Below are 17,898 nucleotides of genomic sequence, written 5' to 3' on the forward strand. Positions count from 1 at the left end.
CTTGATGTCAGCAGGAGTCTTCAAACAATTGGAAATATGCTTTCTCATCCTTGTTGCATTTCTGATGTATTCAGCCTTGCAGTACTTACATTCATATAACACTTTGTCTTTAACTGTTTTATGAAGGAAATAATCCCACACATCACTTTTAGGCTTAGTTCTTCTTTTCATACTGATGAAAACACAATTACACCTTTCACAAAAGAGAATAAATGTGTTTTTGCCTCTTTATATACTTTTTGTGATGCTTCCATAACAGTCAGAATTCCTGACTCATGAATGTTCTGGAACAGTGGTCCCCAATGTGGTGCCCGCGGGCGCCATGGCGCCCACCAGGCCATTTCTGTGCGCCCGCCAAGTGATCGGGGCCAGCCCCGCCCCTAGGCGTGTGGCGCATGGGCGGTGCTGGCTCTGGGCGTGTGGTGTATGGGCGTCCCCGGACGCGCGGGCAGCACAGGGGCGGTGCCGGCCCCGGGCGGCACAGGGGTGGCTCTGCCCCCGGGCACCGAGCAGCCCCATAAGGTTGGGGACCACTGTTCTAGAAAGTTCCATAACATTCTGGAATGTTTTATGACGTTCTCAAACTATCTTGAATGATCAAGAAAGCTCTTTAACATTGAGAGTGTTCTAAAAGTTGAATACAATGTATTATTTCAAGAGGAAATGAAAAATTCTCAAATTCTCGGGAAATAATCTTTTGGAGAATATTCTCAGAATATTCTCGTTCTCGGAGAATATTCTTCAGAGAATATTCTCACCTCACATCACTACGTATAACATTTATGGATGGCAGCAAGCTGGGTGCTTTGAAGGAAAGGATGTGAATTCAGAACAACCGTGGCAAACTGGAGAATTGATCTGAAGCTAACAACATGAAACTGAGTAATGACAAGAGCTAAGTAGAAAACTTAGGAAAAATCAAAGGCACAGCTACATGAGGAGGAATAATTGGTTAGACAGCAGTATTGCTGAAAAGGTGTGGTTGTGGATCACAAATGGAATGTGAGTCAACAGTGTGATGCAGTTACATGTATTAACAGGAGTGTCATACCCAAGGCTTGGTCTACACTACACAGTGAGCTTCAAAAGGTTAGCCGAGTTAGTCTGTCACTGGAAAAAGAATGAATAATCTAGCAGCACCTTAAAGACTTAAAAAAAAAAAAACCAACCATGTAGATGGTATCATTAGCTTTCATGGGCACAGCCCACTTCTTCAGATGAGTGGAGTTACTAAAAGTCCAGTTCCAAAATAAATAGAGGATGTGGGGGGAGGGGAGAAGGAAGGGGAACAAAAGTGAATTAGTGTTCATGTTACATGAAGCTGATAGAGAAGGTGCAAATTGTTCTTAAGTCCCCATTGTTTGGTTTTTAAAAGTCATTAGGATGCGGAAGGTCGTGTGCTAGCCAGGTAATGTCTTTAATACCTTTGTGATGGGTCCCAAACCTGCAACTGAAGTTAAGTTCCAAGGCTTCCCTGTGCATTTGGCTTGTGGAATTGGCCTGAAACAACACAGCGACTTTGAGATCCATTAATGAACACTCTGATTCACTATCTCTGTCTCAGGTTCCTCTGTGACTAGCATGCTTTGATGGAAGGATGGTTATCCATGTCCCAGTTCTGCAAATGACTTGAGGCCAAGAACAAACCGCTATGCATGAGGCTGGCAGTCAGGACCACAGATGTGCAGGCCGGCACGAGAGCCCCAGGCATACGGGACCAGCAGCCTGGACCATGGTACAGAGTACTGGCAGCCAGAAGCTTAGACGCTGGGCCAGGATCCCAGGGTTCTGCAGCACCTCATCCACCCTTAGCTCTCTTTCTGACCCTAAGAACGCTCAACCCACAGCTCCCATTTGGCTGGAAACAGGAGCAGCATAGGGCAGTTACCAGACAGAATTGCCCCCACCCAAGCCTCTTATCCCACATCCCCACCCTACACACACACACACACCCCAGCCTCCTGCCCTAAGTCCCTCTCTCACACCTCCAGCCCCCTGCCCTGACTCCTGCACTTCCCACACCAACCCCTGCCCTCAGCCCCTCACACCCATACCCACACACTCTCCAGCTCCCTGTCCTAAGCCCCCTAAGCTCCAACCCACACTTAAATTTCTTCCAGGTACTGTCACATGGCACCCGCCCCACACTGAAGACCCTGCCCTGAGGGTAGGGGTGCAATATGACAGTACCTGTAGGACATTTGTTACTTTCACCCTTCTCTCAGGTGTGAAAAATGCATACCCCCGGTCTTGGGCGACACTGCTCTACCACCTAATTCTGGCTGTAGAGAGCACTGGGTGGATGGATAATTCTCCCCAACTTCTTCATTTCAGGAGCAGTGCAGAGAAGAAATCATGCCTGAGGGTATGTCTGCACTTCAAGCTGGAGGGGAAATTGCCATGGTTTCTCTGTTTGTGCTCATAGACTGAAAAGAGAGCTAATATGGGGCTGGGAATTGTAGGCTGTGCCCACCAACTCTGGGAGCAGAGGAGCAAGTTCCTACTGCTCACTTGCTGCTGCACACCTGGTGGAAGTTTCTTATAAGCTCGGAGGGGTTGCGACTGCTCTGGAGGATGGGTCATAATTCAAAATGACCTGGACAAATTGGACAAATGGTCTGAGGTAAATAGGATGAAGTTTAATAAAGACAAATGCGCAGTCCTCCACTTAGGAAGGAACAAACAGTTTCATACATACAGAATGGGAAGCGACTGTCTGGGAAGGAGTACGGCAGAAAGGGATCATGGGGTTATAGTGGATCACAAGCTGAATGAGTCAGCAGTGTGATGCTGTTGCAAAAAAAGCAAACATGATTCTGGGATGCATTAACAGGTGTGTTGTGAGCAAGACACAGGAAGTCATTCTTCCACTCTACTCTGCGCTGGTTAGGCTTCAATTTGAGTATTGTGTCCAGTTCTGGGCACTACATTTCAACAAAGATGTGGAGAAATTGGAGAGGGTCCAGAGGAGTGCAACGAGAATGATTAAAGGTCTAGAGAACATGATCTGTGAGGGAAGACTGAAGGTATTGGATTTGTTTAGTTTAGAAAAGAGAAGATTGAGGGGGGACATGATAGCAGTTTTCAGATATCTAAAAGGGAGTCATAAGGAGGAGGGAGAAAACTTGTTCATTTTGGCCTCTGGGTATAGAACAAGAAGCAATGGGCTTAAACTACAGGAAGGGAGGTTTAGGTTGGACATTAGGAAAAAGTTCCTAATTGTCAGGGTACTCAAACACTGGAATAAATTGCCCAGGGAGGTTGTGGAATCTCCATCTCTGGAGATATTTAAGAGTAGGTTAGATAAATGTCTATCAGGGATGGTCTAGACAGTATTTGGTCCTGCCATGAGGGCAGGGGACTGGACTCGATGACCTCTCGAGGTCCCTTCCAGTCCTAGTATTCTATGATTCTATGATAACTTCTTACACCTCTGCAGGGCACAGTCTAATCGTATGTACCTTCATGCATTTAACATTGATGGTGATTACACATTTGTCTTTTTTTTCTTTGCTTTGCACATCAATTGGCTCATCCTTTCTGTGATTCTTTAATATTTTAAAGCTCTGGAGTAAAGAGAGAAAAATCAAACATTTGTGTTCTGTGGCTGAGCTGCTGAGTAGTTTAAGAAGTTGGTTTACGATGGCATAGCCTGAGGTGGTAAGTCATGAGCTATAGAGCCTTGAACCAATCCCATGGAGCATGGGGGGCGAGAATACAGCATTTAACTTTTCAAAGATGAAGATGGTTTTACAGTCATTAATATTTTAATTTGTATCAAGCATCACCATGTCACTACATTGCATCGAAATGTGCTGACCTCTTTTGGTCTTTCACTGTGCCTGCTAGGCAGGAGAATTGTTTTCAGCAGCTAGCGGTGTTGTTATTGGCTGCACATTAGCCAAGACTGATTGTTGTATTTAGAATCTCTAGGGTATTGGCTCTGGGTTACTGAATTCAGTGCCCAGCTGACAGGTTCATAAGGACGTGTGTTTTCTCTGCAGGGAATGATCTCTTCCTGGTTGCTGTCCATGAGCTGGGTCATGCACTGGGCCTGGAACACTCCAATGACCCCAGTGCTATCATGGCTCCTTTCTACCAGTACATGGAAACACACAACTTCAAACTCCCACAGGATGATCTCCAAGGAATTCAGAAAATCTACGGTGAGCAACATTAATCCTGTGTTTGTTTTCCTGGACCCATGTGTGCTGCTGGGTATCTTACAGACTCACAACGGTACTCGTCCCCTGCCAGAGTTTACAGGCTATGGATCAGATCCTCTCCTTTGGCAGGGAGGGCTGGTGACAAGGGCAGGGAGCTATAGGAGAGGTACAGGTGGGAGGATGCAAAGGGCAAGGGTTTGTGGCTTCTAGTGTCTGCTTATGAAATTTGGGCTTCTTTAACATTTTAGAGAACTAAAGTTATAAGAAACGTGTCTGTTTTCAGTGGGGAAAGGAGACTTGAGCATGTGAAGGCTGCACAGGAGGAGGATCTGGGAGAGAAGATTTTGTGGGAGAAAACTGCAGGGTGGGAAGATGCTTTGGTACAGGGCGAGGAAGCATGCACAGAAGATGAGGCCCGAGTAGGGAAACGAGCAGAGGTTCAAAGAGTGGCTGCATGAGGTGGGACAATCTCAGTGTCATGTCCTAAGAGGCTGTGGGAGATTTACCTGGGGGCTAGACGTTCCTTCATCCTTCAAGAAATTTCTTTACTAGTTTGTGAGCAGACCAAGGCTTCCCATTAATCCGCTGGCAAAATGCTGGAATTGCTGATAAATGAAGCTTACAGACTGTAATCAACCATAACAGCCAAGGAATAACTGATACTTCAGAACTGAGCATTCAAGGGAACCAGACTGGTACTTTCTGATCATAATTATGTGCCCTGCTGTTCCCTCATATCTGCCCCCAGGCTGGGCGCATCCCACTTCCAGTACTGTGCAGAGAACAAGCCTCTGATCAGAGCACCCAGCTCATCAACAGTCTGGCCGGCAGGATCCTTCCTTCCCTGCCTCATCTGGCTGAGTGAGCACCTGAGACAAGACCCTCTGGACGGAAGACGAGCCCTGCACAGCACTGGCACAGTGTCTCAGGAGTGGCAGGGGTGGGGAGCAATTTCCAGACTGTTCAATTCCAAAACTACAGGCTCCACAGCAGCCCTCAGGCAGGAGCTTAGCGCCTCCTTTACCGTCTGCCCTAGGTTCTCCCCCAGGGACCATGGGATTGCTCCATCTCCTAGGCACTCTTGCTAACCACCTCTCTGCTGCGTTGGGTAAAGTCCCTGCAGTCAGGTTCCCCACCCTGGTGCGCAAAGTATCCTTAAGGTTTAACCCCTTCTTGCCAGTACTGTAGCCAGGAGACAGGAGGCCAGCAGCAACCTGGAGGTGTCAGCTTTCAACATTGTGCAGGTGGGGAGGATCAAGCTGCTTCCAGTTATGGAGCGGGTGGAGGAAGAGATGAGTTCTACAAAGACATGGGCCATGTCTCCGCCCCCCCCCCCCCATCCCATGCAGCTGGAAGCCGCTCCTGTCCCTTGCCTCTCGCACAGTGCTGAAAGGCTGCTGCTGGCCACATTCTGATGTGAGCCCTGACAGAAATGTGGGGAGGGCATGTGGTCCTGCTTGGGCTGCTCATGTATTGTCTTGGGAAGATGCGGCGCCAGACACCAGGAGAGGTGGGTTTGTGCTGTGGGCCCTGCCAAGCATTGAGAACGGAGAACATCGGCAAGGAGGGTTGCATCAGTCGGTCACCCACCAACCCCTGTATGGGAGTGTCTGTGTGTTCTCTTCCCTGTGGGAACCCTAAAGTCTTAAAGATAAGAATATAAAGAAAAAGAATCTAACTACACAATGTTTCTTTTTAACAGGCTTAGTCAGCATGTTCTTCATTTGAATGTTTGTACTGTATAGTTCTGATTGATTGTTGTTGAACTTGCCTGAATATGAGTAATTTTACTAGGTGGCCAGTATTCAGCATAGGGAAATCTGGTCATCCTAATCATAATAGAATGCTTTTGCATTGTCTAAAGTAGCATTTACAGCTGGACTCTTTTCTAGGATTCAGTATAACGTTTTGTACATCAGCAGGGCACAAATATTCAGCAGATTTCAAGATGCAGTCACTCACATTGCCAGATTTAGTGAGCTCACGTTGGAATGAAATACTGATCCTTCCTGCTGAGTCAGTAGGTGTGTGTACAATGGCAGATGGTGAAATATTCCCCCTGGATAGATGTTATGTTTACCCTGTTCTGTTCATCCCTCTGGGGCTCCTGGCATTGGCCATAGTCAGAAGACAGGATACAGGGTTAGATGGATATTAGCCTGACCTAGTATGGCTGTTCTTATGTTCTTCTATTCAACCAGGATTGAGCCAGAGTGATCTCATTGATTGCTCTTTGGACTGGTGCAACAGGGGAAAAGACGTCACACTGACCCTGGCATAGACCCAAATAGTTGGTGCTCAACACTCTCTAGCCCCCTGACAATCAGCTGTTTGTTGGGCCCTGTTGATCAGTTGCTTGATGGCAGGAAGGAGGTGCTGGGGACGGGCAGTGTGAGGGTGGGAAGAAGTAGTGCAAGGGTGGGGAACTGGAGAGAAGGGGCAGAGCACCCCTCCTGGAAAAAAGAAAGTCAGCACTTGTGTATCTTGGTCCTGTTGTCAGAAAGGCATCCAATACTGATGGTCTCTTACTGTCTGGTTCTGACTAAGTCTCTGCTCCAAAGAGGGATAAAATCTGCTGTGTTTTGCACTGAGGCTAGAAGCAAACAGATCTATGTCTGGATACTTCCACTGCTCAAAAATGTCTCTTTTGTCAAGTGCTTCAGAAACTACTTGTGCATATTTGACTTTTCTCTGCTCAGACAATCTGCCAGCTCATTGGACTATGTTAATTGCTTATCTGAAGTCAAAGTACATTATTGGCACTGTCCACACTGCAGGAAGTTGAAGGGAGAGCTCTCTTTCTTCGACTTCCCTTACTCCTTGTGGAAGCAGGACTACCGGCATCGACTGGAGTTCCCCTCTAAGTTCCAATTAGCATATCTTCACTAGACCCGCTAATTCAAACTCTGGAAGATAGACAAGGGCAGCTTTGATTGTTCTCTGTAGTGTAGATGTACCCCAAGAATGCTGTTGCTTTCGTGCACAGGTTATATGAATAAAACCTCTGTGTTTGCTTAGATAGCTGCAGAAAACACAACTGCGATGTATTATCTGAACTATCCTGTTGCTGATTAGTGGACAAAAGTATTTAATCAGCATCAAATGAAATGACTCCCAGTTCTAGAGCATTTGTGTAATTTCTTGTTGGACAGAACTCAGTGACCCCAGACTGTGTGATCACTGCCTAGACAGCACCCCAACCCAACTTCAACACATTGGTTAAAATGTGGACAGGAGGCATGGGTGAACTGAATGGAATTTCTTCAAAACATTTTTGGGACAACACCACCATACAGCACTGATCTGATTATTTCTGGAACCACTAGTCACATTGGACTTGAAATTTCTTAATCCAGGGCTACATTGTCACTCATGAAGATACATAATTGAAGTTACACTTGTTATTAATGCTGTCAGGCCCATTAGCATAGAAAGAGCCACTGATGTAAAAGTCACCTCGCTGATTGTATCTGGATCATTATTTTCTGTGGTAATTATACTTCATGCAGGGGTGAATCCAGTGCGACCCCAGTGAACGGAATATATGACACAGTGTGAGCATCATTTCCAGACATTTATTGTCAAGCTACAGTGGTTATACAAAGTGCAAGTTTGTGAGGCCACTGCGGAGAGATCTTCCTTGGCCTGGCCAAACAGTCCCTGTTGCCGCCAGTAACAATGCCATTGCTACCATAAGACACTTCATAAATACTCTTGGGACCTCAGAAAGCCTGACCCAAATGATTCTATTGACAGTAGTGCCCTCCAACAATAACCCTGTGGTACATGAAGTGCAAAGGACTTATGGAAACATGAAAGTACAAATCTTTTAAACTAAGGTGGACAAACCAGTCCCAAAGGGTAAATGTAGGGGTAATAGAGTCGAGGGACAGCACTCTGAACTGATAAGCTTGCCATAGGCAATCTTCAAAGCAACTTATCTGAATGCAAATTGCAGAATGATTGGCCTTTACCTGCAAGAACCATAGCTGTTGCTTATATACATTTTTTACTAGTTACGGTGTGATGCACAGCATGAATTGGAATTGTATCACCCTGTACTTAACACACCTACACCCAAAGCTGGGTCTGGGCAGTATGGGTGAAGAGCTGTTACATGCCTAATAAAGTAACCTTCAGCAGCAGTAGTCAGCCAGACCACGCATGCGCGGTCAACATCTCATAACATTTGTGCTCTTTCTCTTGTGTGTGCAGTCCAGCTCCTGCTAGTTCCTTCGTTGTCGCCCTCAGTCACAGACAGAGTGAGCTCGTCTCCTCAACTGATGATCACGAAATTAAGAATTCTGTTACTTAATTTATTGTTCCTGTACATAGTTTATAGTTCATACCATAGTAGTTAGTTTATAGTTACTTGTTAAAACTTTTTTTTTTTACTGTTTTGCTGCTTTTCTGAGGTTGAAGAAAAGAAAGGAGAAAAAAGGACTGAGATTACACAGATTGAGGTGAACTTCTGATAGTTTCCCTCCTACAATGCCAAAATTGCCGGGCTTTAAAAAATGCGACACATGTCACGAGGCAATCCCAGTGTTCAGCGGGTACTCAGCATGTATCAGATGCGTAGGAGAGGCCCATGTGCCTCAGAAGTGCCCACATTGTTCAAACCTCACGGCTAGAGCTCATCGAGATAGGAAGATGCAATTACGCATGTTCCTGTTTGATTAAGTGCTGCAACCTGTGGACACTGTTCCACCCATGGTTCCTTCGGAGCCCATAAGGCTGAAAAGCACAGAGCTCCTTCCCCCACTATGAGGTCTGCATCGAAAAAGCGCACTTCCTGGCCCGCTCCTTGCCACCGGTACCATCGAGCAGGATCAGCACTGCAGATAAGCCAAGTACCTCTGGCACTACTTCGCCACGTCCTAGGACACTCTTGGACCTGAAGAGCCAGCACCGAGCACTGTCGATGCTGACAACAGGAAAGGACCTCTGGCACTGAAGGCATCGTTGGCACCAGCAGCTGCACTGGCAAAGGCTTTGACACTGATGTTGGCGCCGCAGCCCACGGCACCAACACCACGGGCCATTCTGACACGAGCAGCTTGCCCTTCTTTGGCACAGGATGCACTGGATACACCTTCGGAACCAAGAAAGCCATGGGCAAAGTTGAATAGACCACATAGTCCTAGCCCTTCACCGACCTTCTCACTGGCCACCGTCTCCTTCACCACTGGCACCGAGTTACTACACCACAGGTCTTCCTTACCTCTGTCACCAACACTGGAATGCACGTTCCACTGCACCGTTCAGCCAAGAAATGTGTATCTTTCATCTCTCCTTTCATAGAGAGGCTTGATGACACTTCACTCTCCAATTACATCAGGCGATAATATGCGCTGGGAGGAACACAGAAGTACATATTCTAGACAGGCGTCACTTGTATCACACCCTGCATCAGGCACCAACCCAATCCTGCAGCTGCCATTTTTCATCATCAGCTCAAACCTTTTTATGAACATTGGGCCAGCGTCACCACCGACCGTTGGGTTCTTGAGATCGTTTCGACAGGTTACACCATCCCATTCACATCAATACCTCCAACCTCCTCACCTTCCCTATCCCTCTTTAGGGACCCTTCTCACGAGTACCAGTTACAACAAGAAGTCCATCGCCTCCTTACCATTGGAGCAGTGGAAAGGGTACAGTGTGAGTTCAGAGGCCTAGTTTATTGGTAAGAATATCATGTGAGACCGTGTCAAATGCCTTACTAAAGTCTAGGTATACCACAGCCACTGCTTCTCCCTTATCCACAAGACTCGTTATCTTATTAAAGAAAGCTATCAGATTGGTATGACATGATTTGTTCTTTACAAATCCATGCTGGCTGTTCCCTATCACCTTTCCACTTTCCAAGTGTTTACAGATGATTTCCTTAATTACTTGCTCTATTATCTTCCCTGGCACAGAAGTTAAACTAACTGGTCTGTAGTTTCCTGGGTTGTTCTTATTTCCCTTTTTATAGACAGGCACTATATTTGCCCTCTTCCAGTCTTCTGGAATCTCTCCTGTCGCCCAAGATTTTCCAAAGGTGATAGCTAGAGGCTCAGATACCTCCTCTATCAGCTCCTTGAGTATTCTAGGATACATTTCATCAGGCTCTGGTGCCTTGCAGGCATCTAACTTCTCTAGGTGATTTTTGACTTGTTCCTTTTTTATTTTACCTTCTAAAACTACCCCCTGCCCACTAGCATTCACTATGTTAGGCATTCCTACAGGCTTCTCGGTGAAGACCGAAACAAGTCATTGAGCATCTCTGCCATTTCCAAGTTTCCTATTACTGTTTCTCCATCCTCACTGACCAGTGGGCCTACTCTGTCCTTGGTCTTCCTCTTGCTTCTAATGTATTTATAAAAAGTTTTCTTGTTTCCCTTTATTCCCGTAGCTAGTTTGAGCTCATTCTGTGCCTTTGCCTTTCTAATCTTGCCCCTGCATTCCTGTGCTGTTTGCCTATATTCATCCTTTGTAATTTGTCCTACTTTCCATTTTGTATATGACTCCTTTATTTTTAGATCATGCAAGATCTCGTGGTTAAGCCAAGGCGGTCTTTTGCCGTACTTTCTATCTTTCCGACACATCAGAATAGCTTACTTTTGGGCCCTTAACAATGTCCCTTTGAAAAACTGCCAGCTCAGCTCAGTTGTTTTTCCCCTCAGTCTTGATTCCCATGGGACCTTACCTGTCAGCTCTCTGAGCTTACCAAAATCCGCCTTCCCAAAATCCATTGTCTCTATTTTGCTGTTCTCCCTTCTATCCTTCCTTAGAATTGTGAACTCTATGATTTCATGATCACTTTCACCCTAGCTGCCTTCCACTTTCTAATTCTCAACCAGTTCCTCCCTATTTATTAGGATCAAATCTAGAGCAGCTTCCCCCCGGTAGCTTTTTCAACCTTCTGATATAAAAAGTTGTCTCCAATGCAGTCCAAGAACTTATTGGATAGTCTGTGCCCCGCTGTGTTGTTTTCCCAACATATATCTGGATAGTTGAAGTCCCCCATCACCACCAAATCTTGGGCTTTGGATGACTTTGTTAGTTGTTTAAAAAAAGCCTCATCCACTTCTTCCACCTGGGTAGGTGGCCTGTAGTGGACTCCTAGCGTGAAGACGTGGGAACAAAAATAACAGTTTGTGTGCGCTCACAGGGCGGGGGTTGGGCCTCTCTGCTACAGCAGGAAGCAGGCATGTGGATGCCTACATTGAAGAAACAGTGTGCACATTCATAGGCAGAAATGCAGTCACAAAAGGACTTTTACCCTGACAATTTAGGCATCAAATAAGTTTAGGTGTCGACAGGGTTTAAGCAACCCTGAGGAGAGGTGGAGAAAAGAGGGGCCTAGGAAATCCTGTTTACCTGGACAAAGGACAAGGGAGGAGCCACTGGAGGGGGATATTGGAGGCTTGGCTGGAAGGAGGGTTTTTTTGGAGTGGGCAGAGAGAGATCATGCCTCGCAGAGCTGAATGCAGGAGAGACTCAGAGGTGCTGTACTGAAGAAGGCCAGGCCTGCTGGTCCTGGGAGTTCCTATGCTATGTTCATATGCTCTATAAACCCTCCTGCTTTATGCTGTTCGAGAGTCACTCCAGACTAGAGAGCAGGGCTGCATTATTCCCTTTGCGAGTGGAGGCCCTGGGGGTACAGAGCGAGTGGCGCCCATGGCAGACACAGGTGTGCTGAAGGCTCAGAGAGGTACAGTCCCAAGAGGCAGAATGGCTAACACCGGGAAAGTGTGGACCCACCGAGAAGGGGCTGTTGCACAGAAGGGGGTTCTTTCCTGGGACTGAGTGTCCCTGACAATGTGGTAGCAGAGGATGGTTCGTGGAGGCTTTCTGTAGATGGTTGACTGTGGGTGCAGGAGCTTTGCAGTGGCTGCCAGCGATAAACAAGACTGTTGAAGGAATCAGCAAGGAAATGGCCTATAATCATCTCTGTAAGAACGACCTGGTATGACTGTGCCGGCAGGGGGTGGGGAGGCTCACTAAGGAGTAGCTAATGGTTCAACTTGTAGAGAATGACCAGTCAGGAACAGGCTCCAGATCCCAATGAGGCTCCTGGGATGCCCGGAGAACTGGGGAGTAGCTGCGGGGGCAGTCAGTGTAGCAGCAGAACAGCAGACGCACAAGCTGAATATGGAGAAGAGGTGGCAGAAGGGCTGTCCCATGGGTAAGCGGGGATGGGCCCCTAGATGACAGCACTGTGGGGGAAGTAGACTACAAAGTGCTGCCCCACTTTAAGGAGGGGGTGAATATTGATATTGACCTCACAGGCTTTGAGAGGGCTGGTGATTTGCACCAGATTAACCCCACAAACAGGCGTCACTATCTCACCCCCTACAGGCCTCAAGGTCACATGGACGGGATTGAGACTGGGGACTGTGAGCTGTTCAAACAGGCCTTGCTGCTGAAGTGTGAGCTGACCCCTGAGGCGTACCGGATGCAGTTCTGGAATGTACACAAGATCTCAGGTGTCACCTACAAGGAGGTCGCCAACCTGCTGGGGGAATATTTCCACAAGTGGGGGGGAAAGGAGCTGGGGCCACTGCTGCTGAGGACTTGTGTAACCTGGTGAGGTTGGAGCAGCTGTAGGACATTTGCCCACCAGACCTAGAGGTGTAGTTAGCCAACCAGAAGCCCAAAGATCTGTGCAGTGCAGGATCACTGGTAGATGAGTTTGTGGCCAGCAGATCAGGGGGAGGAGAGAAACCCATGTCAGGATTCAGAGGTGGATTCACACAGAGAGCCCTTGAAGGTGAGACTCTAGGAATCCCAGCACAGGAGTGCCCCTGAATGCTGGAGCAAGTTTAACCCCCCCCCCCCCCCCAACCACCATCACTTCATGGGACTTTAGGGACCTGAAATGCAATCACTGTGGCGAAGATGGACACAAGGTGGCACAATATGAGAGGATGAAGGAAATTGTGGCTAGGCAGAACCCATTGAGTGTCAACAATACTGCATGTCCTGTGGCTTCCACCAGGGGGCGGGAGAAAACCTGGGATATGTATAAAGCAGTATTGGTCTCTTGGAATCCTAAAACTGGAAGGGACCTTGATCTAGACCAGTGTTTCTTAAACTTTTTAAGACCAGGGAACACCAGACAATAATTTTTTTATGAGAAACACCAAGGATTTTTTGTTGACCAAAAAAAAAAAAAGTCGCCTGCCCCTTTAAGGGTGGCCATTTTGAATTCTGCTATAGCTGATGTATTTTGCTGGTTGAAGCTAGCAGGTTTGTCATGTATTGCCACAAATTTTGGAGAACACTTGAATCGATTGGCTGGTGCTTGAGGGTAAACAAAGATGGTCAGTCAGCTTAAGATTTGCCGTGTCAGTATGCACTGATATCTGTATGGTGAGCCTCTGTTTGTGCAAGACACTTTACCTGTTGAAGGAAAACCTGTCCTCAATTGTTTGCCTGTTGCAAATAGCAGTGTGCCTAATGCTGGAGACTGTAACTCCAGTCCTTTGTGGAGCTGGCAGAAGGTGCCAGTTGTCCCAGAGATGGATCTGAACTTAACTGGAACCCAAGAGTGATGTGTTCCTAAGCTTGTGGGCTGCAACCCACATTGCCAGTGAAGAGCGCTCCAGGGAGCAGTCCTTCTGCAGACCAGAAAGAGGGTTTGTCGCTTAGGAAGATTCCTGAAGAGAACAGTTTTCATGGTAGTTTTATAAGCATTTTGCTGCAGCTGATGAGTGTGGAAGTGATTTGGTCCAGTGTGGACAGCCTAGAGGAGGTCTCAGCTGGAGTAAAAATTGTTAGGGAGGGTAAATAGTCCTAGAGCCAAGTGTCTGTGCTTGGCCAGCCTGCTGGGTGACTATGTTGCTGGAACATGAAAGGCTCCATGATGATTCTTTCAGTGAGCAGCCTGGGCCTCAGGGACTGAAGAAAGATTGGGTCACTGTTCAGTCTTCTAATAGAACCCTCAAGGAGAGCCGCCCCTTTGCTGTCATTAGTGAAAAGAAGTTCCCTCAGCAGCAGGTTTGGCATTGTGTTTAGTCTAGCCGAGGTATCACAGCGGGGGAAAAAAGCATCATCAGAAAAAATATCAGTGGCTCATCTTTTCTTCAGATCCCCTTTAAAAACAAAACCAGCCTGAGGTATAAAATTTACATCTGTGTCTTGCAGTCTGTTGTTCAGATCAATATTAATTAAAAGATTCAGCTGGTTCTTTTTCCAGTGCTGCTCACATCCATTCCAGTTAGGTGTGTGCACCCCAGGCATGATCATCGAAAGGTTTTTCCCCTAATGGTACCTGTCAGGTTGGCTGTGGGAACCCCTGGAGTGGTGCTTTCTTGGCGACATACGTAGGTCCCTGCCAACTGCTGCTTCTTCGGTTCCTTCTACTACCAGTGATGGTCACTGGAACACTTTGGTCTCTTGTGTTTGCAAGTGAACTCCATAGTGGCCTGTCTTACCTTTTTGTAAATAGTTCCTTTATTTTGTAAATAATAGTGTAGTTATATTCTTAAGTTAGCAAGTTTAGCAGATAGGAGCCATTCCTGTGCTAGATGGTAGTCTGAGACCACCAGAAGGATGTGTCCCACGCCAAGACACCCAGTGACTGACCCATCAATACCAGCACCATGGACTGTGGACTCCTGGGGAGATCCATCAAGTTCAGTGCTGGTGGTTTCCCCGGTTAAGGAAGAGTTGGAGGAGGACCTCAATCTCCTCTCCCTGCCAGACAGATTTAAGGCAGTGTGGGATCTGATGACATGATGGCACAATCCCTGGCTCCACAGACCCACGTCCCAGTGCTGGCTTCAGCATCAGCTCAGATGGCAGCACCGCCTCCAATCGGGCATAAGGGCAAGCCCACAATGAAGTGGCCGTGTTCCCCATCACTATGTCACTGCTCTCCCACCCTGTTGAGATACTCTGGTTGGGCTCAGACTATTCCTCTGGATTACAGATGGAGTCTTATGCGTGCTGAGAAAGCTGGCACTGCTCCTGATCCCAACATCGACCCTGGCATTGCCCCAAGTGAGAGGAAGGGCAGTCAGTACTGCTGGTGTCATAGGCCACCTCGGTGGCAGGCTTCAGTACAGTGGCTCTTCTGGACACCAGTGCCTGAGGCCCAGCTCTTGAGCCATGTTGGTGGCTTCAGCAGCCAATAAACCCCCTTGGTTACCTATGTTTCCTGTGAAATACTGAATATTTGGAATAAACCTGCAAAGGATAAAGGTCAAGTGCCATTGAGGTCAGACCCAGGCCAACGACATGCCGCCCATGGCACCAGCAGCCAGAATACAAGTTTGACTGTGCTGGATTGTTTGCTTAGCAAACAGACTCAAAGACTTGAGGGCAAAGCTCAAATATTTAAGGATCCACACTCCAGAATCCCACAAAAAAGGTGTTTAATTCCTAGCCTGCTCCTCATTTCTATTCTGGTCCCTCAAAGCAAGTATTTAATGGGGGGGGGAGAAGATCCTTAATCGCTGGGCAGAGCACTTTGCTGATGTCCTTAACAGGCCCTCTTCTATCAACGAGGAGGCAATAAACCGCCTTCCTTAGGTGGAGATCAACGAAAGCCTGGCTGATCCTCCAACAGTACTGGAAACTCAAAAGGCCACTGAATTGCTCTCCAACAGTAAAGTTCCTGGAGCTGATTCTATTCCAGCTGAAATTTATAAATCTGGTGGACCCAAGTTAATTAAGAGGCTTACTGAAATGTTCTATGAGATGTGGAAACAGAAACACGTTCCTCAAGACTTCAAAGATGCGTCTATTATTCATCTATACAAGCGCAAGGGAAATCGCCACTCTTGTGACAACTACAGAGGAATCACTCTGCTCTGTGTTGCAGGAAAGATCCTCACCAGAATACTTTTAAGCAGACTCACACAGCACCTTGACCAAGGTCTCTTGCCAGAAAGTCAGTGTGGCTTCAGGAAGGGACGAGGTACTACTGACATGATATTTGCCGCCAGACAACGACAAGAAAAGTGTCAAGAACAGAATGTCCAGCTCTACACTGTCTTTGTGGATCTAACTAAAGCATTTGACTCTGTCAGTCGTGAGGGCCTCTAGAAGATTATGGCCAAATTTGGAAGCCCAGATACCTTCATTGAAATGATGAAGCAGTTCCATGACGGCATGCTTGCCAGAGTCCAAGATCGTGGCAATTATTCAGAGCCATTCGCAGTCACAAATGGTGTGAAACAGGGATGTGTCCTGGCCCCCAGTCTCTTCAGCCTTATGTTCTCTGCTGTGCTGATTGATCCCTTTAGAGAAAATAATATCGGGATCGACTTGCGCTACCGTTTTGATGGAAGGCTATTTAACTTGAGGAGGCTTCAGACCAAAACCAAGGTTCAGGTCGAGACCATTCGTGACTTTCTATTTGCGGATGACTGTGCCCTCAACTCAGGTACGCAAGCAGGCATGCAACACTGCATGAATCTATTCTCCGCAGCGTGCATGAGCTTCGGCCTCACGATCTCCACCAAAAAAACCAAGGTTCTGCATCAGCCCACTCCTGGCTGTGACTACACTGAGCCATCCATCACTGTAAATGGCCAGAAGCTCGATAATGTGGACAGATTTACATATCTTGGCAGTGCTCTATCGAAGGCAGCCAACATTGACGAGGAGGTGAATACTAGAATCGCCAGAGCCAGTGCAGCTTTTGGAAGGCTTAAACTTAATGTTTGGAATCGAAGAGGCATTAAGACTGAGACGAAGCTAAAAGTCTACTCGGCGGTCGTCTTGCCCACCCTCCTCTATGCTTGTGAGACCTGGACTGTATATAGTCGTCATGCAAAAAAGCTGAATCACTTCCACATGAACCGTCTATGGAAACTGCTGAAGATAAGATGGCAGTATAAAGTTCCAGATACTGATGTTCTTCTACAGGCTAATATGACAAGCATTCACACCATGCTTTGCAAGGCACAACTCAGATGGGCTGGCCATGTTGTGCGCATGTCCGATGATCGATTGCCCAAGAAGATGCTCTATGGTGAATTACAACACGGCAAGCGATCTCTTGGAGGTCAAAAGAAGAGATTCAAAGACACCCTTAAGGCCTCCCTTAAGAACTGTAACATAGATCCTGGAAATTGGGAGAGTATTGCTGTTGATCGTTCCGCCTGGTGCAGACAAATACATGATGGTGCAATAGCCCACGAACAAAAGAGACTGCATTATGCTGCAGAGAAACGTCTTCTTCGCAAGTCTAGGGACGGTATCTTCTCTTCCTCCGGTCGGCAGTCTGATCTTTCATGTCCCCACTGTAACCGTCAATTTCGGGCTCGGATTGGACTAATCAGCCATCTCCGAACCCACCCCCAACTAAACTGATGACACTAGGTGGTCCTCATCGACCTCGATGGATGAACAACAACAGGCCCAACCACGACTCTCTGGACAGACTAGTCATGCACCTGCCTCAAGTTCTCACATCTCTCTACTGTGGCTGCTGCCACAAGTGGTCTGCAGGGGAGTACTATTTGCCAAGCTGCAACCTTCATTATGGTCACAGATGCGTCAGCATTAGGATAGGGAGCGCCCTGGGTGACCTTAGGACACAGGACCTGTGGTTCCAGGCAGAACTATACATCAGTGTCAGGCAGCTATGGGCAGTTTGTCGAGCATGCATGATGTTCCAGACCAATCTTCAGGGAATGTGTGTCAGTGCTGATGGACTGCATCCTCCTCCCAGGAAACTGCTTGGGAGTCCCCGAATTGGAATGGACATAAGCAAGTCCCCGAATTGGAA

General features: G+C 47.3%; 1 protein-coding gene across 7 annotated transcripts in view; it reads left to right on the top strand.

Moving 5' to 3' along the window:
- Positions 1–17,898, top strand: part of MMP24 (matrix metallopeptidase 24) — a 113,634-nt gene that overhangs the window by 56,675 nt on the left and 39,061 nt on the right. For 6 of the 7 annotated variants that reach the window (XM_075901454.2, XM_075901449.2, XM_075901450.2 and 3 more), the window contains one exon: positions 4,005–4,166. The exons of the other annotated variant lie outside the window; for it this stretch is intronic. In XM_075901454.2, the coding sequence (XP_075757569.1) occupies positions 4,005–4,166 (162 nt within the window). The remainder of the gene's footprint in view (positions 1–4,004; positions 4,167–17,898) is intronic. 7 annotated transcript variants of the gene reach the window in all.

This window comes from Pelodiscus sinensis, chromosome 17 (genome assembly GCF_052426305.1).
Source record: "Pelodiscus sinensis isolate ZL-2025 chromosome 17, ASM5242630v1, whole genome shotgun sequence".
Taxonomy (NCBI): Eukaryota; Metazoa; Chordata; order Testudines; family Trionychidae; genus Pelodiscus; species Pelodiscus sinensis.